This window comes from Stegostoma tigrinum, chromosome 8 (assembly GCF_030684315.1).
Source record: "Stegostoma tigrinum isolate sSteTig4 chromosome 8, sSteTig4.hap1, whole genome shotgun sequence".
Classification (NCBI taxonomy): Eukaryota; Metazoa; Chordata; class Chondrichthyes; order Orectolobiformes; family Stegostomatidae; genus Stegostoma; species Stegostoma tigrinum.
In genome coordinates this window covers 47,715,175-47,721,174 of record NC_081361.1, presented here as the reverse complement: position 1 = coordinate 47,721,174, position 6,000 = coordinate 47,715,175, and the positions used below count along the sequence as shown (strand labels likewise).

Sequence of the window (6,000 nt, the reverse complement as noted above, 5' to 3'; positions counted from 1 at the left end):
AGCTGGAGGAACACACCAAGCCAGTTGAAGAAGGGTCCTGATCCAAAACATCAACTTTTCCGCTCTGATGCTGCCAGGAACACAGCAGGCCAGGCAGCATCAGAGGAGCGAGGAAGTTGATGTTTTGGATCAGGACCCTTCTTCAGCTGGCTTGGTGTGTTCCTCCAGCTCCACTCTACGAACACTGATTTGGCTTGTTAGATAAGAAGAACTTGAATACTACCAAATGAATCTAAACAAGAGGGAGGAGTCAACAGATACTGAACATTTAATGTCATTATTTGGACCATGAAAAGAAAACAGACTTGTTTATTAATTAAATGCACCTCTTTAGGTTTTCAGAATAGCTTTCCAAAAACAATCCAGGAAACACACAACTTTATTTCCCAGAACTGTGACATACACACACTGCTACAATCCATTATACAAATGAATGTATATACACTGGGAAAATATATACAACTTGAAAGACACACTCTACAATGATCAGTATATACGCTTTATACAGTATACAGTTGTGCCATAGGGGACATCTATTGCAAAATAGACTGTGTACAGGAACCCTATTACCAAACATTACCATCAATCATCATTTGTTTCGATCACGAAAAATTATGTTTTTCTTGCGTTTCCTGACAACCAATCCCAGTCCTACTTGATCCCTGGCTTTGTGTATTTAGGGACATTAAACAATGACCATGCAAAATGCATCAAAACACATGCTTTGGCACCCCATACAAATTCTGAATACTGAAAAGTTGTCTTTTCTCCATGAAACTAGATTAACAGTTACAATAATTATGATTCAGTAAACTGTAATTTTCAATTATACAGCTACATGGGGATAATTCTCACGACGTAAGCTGGAAAACTATTTCAGTAATTAGAAAAATGGCACCTTATTACATAATGACCCATTTCTTCCAATCTGGACCAAAATCCCTATTTCCTGACCCAGATTAGACAAATATTACCTGGTTACCATCCCAGAGATTTTGGGTTTAGCTCAGTCTTTCACTGCAGAAAATCCTGAACACGGCTCAGAATTGAGAACTCTCTCATTGGGCTCCAAACACTGAAGGTGCCATTTATAAGTGATAATATCACTTATTGTCTGGTCCCCCACTATCCGGAGAACTGGGCCTTGAATTAAACATACAAGGGTAACCAATGCAAACAACCTTTTGTGTGTATATTATACAATGACCTTTCGCACGCATCTATTTTCTATAATAAAATGAATTGCCTTAATTCTTACAAGCCCATTCTTTTGTTTGTGTGCAAGATACATTTAGAACACACATTTGCACCATGCTGTATATACAGTGCAGGCAAAAGCAATACTGGTGCTAAATTCTCTGTCTAATAGTCTACACCAGTAAATACAAAGTCATCCAGCCCTGTCTTAACTTTGTACCGTACTCTCAACCACCATACTACATTGTTAAGTCAAAACTGTAAAATAACATTTACAATGCAAGATGCTGTTAAAGGTTATTAAATATTATTTTGTCTTATTCCAGTGCTTGATAAAGATCACATTGCAGCAGTTGGCCTCAAGGGCAAACTTATTGCACATACCTTTTGTTTCATTACTGTTCAGTGAGCATTTCACTCAGTAGCAAATGTTAGGATGTATATTTTCAGTTTTTCTGCTTTAAATTGCACAAACTCAAATCAGGACAATATTTACCAAAACTATAATTAGGCTCAATGTTTCTTGATCGGCATTCTTGTACCCACATTTGCAGTAATATATATTAACAATGTAATTTGAGACTGCCAAATCACAACTTTTAAATTTCTCAATATCTTTAAGACTGCATTTTAAATTTGGCATAAGGCTGATAAGATGCCTGAACCTTTGATCAATAACTTTCTCCTCACAGAAAGTATAAAAGACTTCCGATTTCAAATTTTTACCTAAACAAAGTTTATCAAGCATTTGTTGTTTTATATAGGATCAAAAGGAAGTCACTATTACGTTTAGACCATGTAGACAGTTCTTTCTGGAAACACAGGATGCAATTTACTTCTGTTTTCAAATGTCATTGTACTAAATTACTTTTGTAGGATAAGATTCCAATATTGTGTTATCTTTTGAAAGGGAAAGCAAACCGCTAAAATGATAGTTGCTTAGGTTTTCTTCTCAAACCAGTTTGGGGCCATATCTTCCATCCTTTCCAGACAGTGAACTTTGACCCAGACTTCTTGCTTCAGTTTCTGGATAAATGGAATTCATGAAGTTCCAGCTTCTGGAACAGCTGTAACCAAGTTTTGAGATTTCTGCTGGGAAGGAAGATAGTATTATCAACAACATGGATGGCCAGGTAAAACGCAGAAACATAATAATATGACAAAATAGATAAGCCAAGCATGTAATTGACATAATGAGTGTTTTCAAACTGAAAATTTTCATGGTGTTGGTACAGTGTGATATTGTCATACATACCTTCTGAATCTACTAGTCAGTAATTTCATTAGAAAATTTGTGCAAATTATGTAAGTTTGCAATTACAACTAAATGGCCTGTTACATTTTTAATGAGTAGCCAAAGTAACTAAAAATCAACTATTTTTATAAAAAGCAAAACACTCTTTCTCCACTATACATAATGTGATTTATAAACATACATTCCAAATTCAATTTATATTTAAATTTACTGTACTCAAGTTTCATATATTCTGAATGACCAGTCTGTAATTATATTACAGTGAAGTGGCATCCTCTGGTTCTTGAACCTGTCCATGGGGATTGTTTCTCTCATCCAGTGTCTAGATCCTTCATGATCTCAAGCACCGCTATCAAATTTCCTCTTCGTCAATAGTCCTATCAGTGGTACCTGGTACTAGGCACTCCAAGCCAATCCACTGTTTCTCATAGATTTATCTAACCGTCCTCGTGGAACAAGCCCTATGGGGGAATTCTTAACCAAACAGCCCTCAGTGAAGAAATGACTATTATGATTTCAGTAAACACAAATATCTTTTAAAAAAGAAATCAAACAAGAATTATGTTTTGATATAATAAGCAATCCCTTCACTTCCTGTACAACTATGGCACCAATTTCCAACTCTGCCTCTTGTATGCTGGATCTCTACTCACTTATGAATTTGGGCTTTGACTGACTCGATACAGCAGCATTCCTTTCAAGATCCTTAACAACAGTTGATAACCAAGTGTCGTAGACCTGTACAGTCTCGCACTACTGCCTCACAGCGCCAAGGACTCTGGTTCGATTCTAGCCTTGAGTGACTGTCTGTGTAGAGTTTGGACATTCTCCCCGTGTCTGCATGAGATTCCTCCGGGTGCTCCAGTTTCTTCCCACAATCTAAAGATGTGCAGGGTAGGTGGACTGGCCATGCTAAATTGTCCATAATGTCTAGGGATGTTAGACATGGGAAATGCAGGGGTAAGGGAATGGATCTGGGTGGTGTGCTCTTCAGAGGAGCGGTATGAATTTGTTGGGCCGAATGGCTTGTTTATGCACTGTAGGGATTCTATGACAATGTCATGATGGCACAGGGCTGCAGGTTCCCTGGAGACTAGCTGTCGTCTTTAATAAACCTTGTTATACAGACTGGCAAATCTTGAAGCACTAACACTATTTTCAGCTTTAAAAGTCTTTTAACTATCACAAACAAGCCTCTCTGATCTTCCCACTTCTTTGACAACCTTCTTTGTCATTCTGTACATGAACTACCTTCCTACGTTGATTCTTCTCTCACATCAGGGGTTGCCAGGACCAGTTCTTCTCCAAGAAACTTCCATTTGATACAAACTTTAGAAGTCCTTTTCAAATATGTTTAACTAGTTACAATTTCTTTAAATCTCTTCAAATTTTCTTTATTGTAATGCTCCTAGATTAAGGTTCATCACACTTTTGTACCCTGTCCAAACAGACAAAGCCAGGATGCTTTATTAGCACCTTCTCAACCTGCCCTGCTATCTTTATTAATTTGTTCAAATATATCCCTAGATCTTTCTATTCCTTTTACAATCATACCCATTAAGGCCTCTTCCTACCAAAATGAATTATTTCAGACTTCTCTACCCCATGTCTGACCATTCCACCAGCCTGTCTTAGTCCTTTTGAAATTCACCGTTATTCTCCACATCAGAACACTTCTATTTGTTGCCATCTGCAATTTGCCCAGGTAACGCAGGCTAAGTCCTCACACTACAAAGGAAAGCAATGATCCTGAGGAACCCGCATAAACAAACTTCTGACAACAACTGTTCATTACTCAGTTGCATACAAAATAACAAAGAAAACAAGGTATTCTCTACCCTATGTCTGTAATGGTTCAAAAATATGCTTAGGGAAGAATTTAGCTGTTCTCATTCCCTCCGGAAGGTCAAAGTCACAGTTGCAAGTTAGGAGCCCTTCACTGCTTTTGCAACATTAGTCTGAAAACTGTAGTGAAACACTCCTTTTACCGCTTGTCCCACTTAGCTAATTCCATGAACTAGCAACACTGTGGTTAGGTAGGCTGTTGCATTTGATTGCTGTGTAAAATGGATACGGTGAGCATTGATATTTCTGTAGTCACCATTTTGGGGTGGCTCAATGGTTAGCACTGCCTCACAACACCAGGGACCCAGGTTCAATTCCAGCCTTGGGCTTGGACTGTCTGTGTGGAGTTTGCACATTCTCCCCATGTCTTGCATGGGTTTCCTCTGGGTGTTCCGGTTTCCTCCCACAGTCCAAAGATGTGCAGGTTAGGTGGATTGGCCATGCTAAATTGCCTGTAGTGCTCAGGGAGGTGTAGATTAGGTGGGTTATAGGGGGATGGGTCTCAGTGGGATGCACCGAGGTTCGGTATGGATTTTTTGGGTCGAAGGGCTTGTTTCCACACTGTGCAGATTCTGTTCTATTCTATGGTGTATATTCACTTTGCCTAAAGGAAAATATTTAGGCTTTGGTGACTTGTAACAACAACTTGAAGAGTCACCATTGATAATGTTTAGCAGACTTCTAATGTGCCTCAGTTTTTATCTACAGTTCACTTCTGAGATAATACTGTGGTGTCTCAGACATCTGTAGAGAAAAGATTGGAATGATATCCAATAGTAGAAAGTTTAAATGCAACCTTGCAGACACCTGCATTATAACCATTCCAAAATATCTGACAGTGTCCTTGGAAAACACTTGCAGATGTCTTTGAGGACCTTACATAATATTATCACTTTTTGTGAATGTTTGAGGACAACTGCTAGATATAAATGAGATTATGACAGAAATTACAATGACAGATTCATGCAACAGTTTTACATAAAGCGGTGTTAACAATCAGTGAAGAGTCAGAGTTGTCTGGCTTCTTGTAGCACATGCTGATACAGATACATTATTACCAACCTTTGTTGTTGTTCAGGGAGGGTTTTACACCAGCAATTGTGCAATCATTCACCTGAACAGACTCACAAAAAGAACAAAGGACATACAGGGAAGAGAATGTCAGAAAAGAGAAACAACAGGTTCTAGGTAGGAAACAACAATCTGAAAGTTCACTGCAATGAGATTTTACTGAACTTGCTTCTTCACATAATATGCAATAGCAGTTTCTTGAACAGCATAATTCAGTAGGTTTTTTTGTAAAATAAACAGCACAGAATTAACTATACCTTAATTAATTCCCTTTTCCCTTTCTTTTCTATGAGGCCTCTTGGACAAGATTGAAACTGTAAACAGCATGTAGAGGTTTGTTATTATTCATATCAAACTATTGTTCTGCTGCAAGGTGTACAAGTTGTGTTTTTAAGGATAAACTTTAAAATGTGGAATTTTGAGATCAAGTTGCACCATCCTTAATACTCCTGTGGTTGGCTCACGTAAAAGATCAGGGCTCAATTATTCTGGTGTGCTCTTGAACGCAAATTTCAGGTGATTATTTTTGGAGAGAACAAACAAAATGGACCAAATGGTAAGTCAAATTGCTGCTGGCCTTTATTATCACCTTTGAGTAGACAGTTATGGCTAGATGCAAGTCCCCCACTTTT

The 6,000-nt window shown here is 38.1% G+C and overlaps 1 protein-coding gene across 17 annotated transcripts in view; it reads right to left on the bottom strand.

Annotated features, from left to right (window-relative positions):
• Positions 1 to 250: 250 nt before the first annotated feature.
• The window catches only part of pde4dip (phosphodiesterase 4D interacting protein), a 410,955-nt gene continuing 405,205 nt past the window's right edge, over positions 251 to 6,000 (bottom strand). For 10 of the 17 annotated variants that reach the window (XM_048539238.2, XM_048539241.2, XM_048539226.2 and 7 more), the window contains 3 exons: positions 5,626 to 5,682; positions 5,360 to 5,411; positions 251 to 2,289 (listed from right to left, as the gene is read on the bottom strand). In XM_048539238.2, coding sequence (XP_048395195.2) covers positions 2,150 to 2,289; positions 5,360 to 5,411; positions 5,626 to 5,682 — 249 coding nt within the window. In that variant the 3' untranslated portion in view covers positions 251 to 2,149. Of the gene's footprint in view, positions 2,290 to 5,359; positions 5,421 to 5,625; positions 5,683 to 6,000 lie in introns of all 17 variants that reach the window. The other 7 variants (XM_048539225.2, XM_048539234.2, XM_048539228.2 and 4 more) reach the window with 7 other exon arrangements.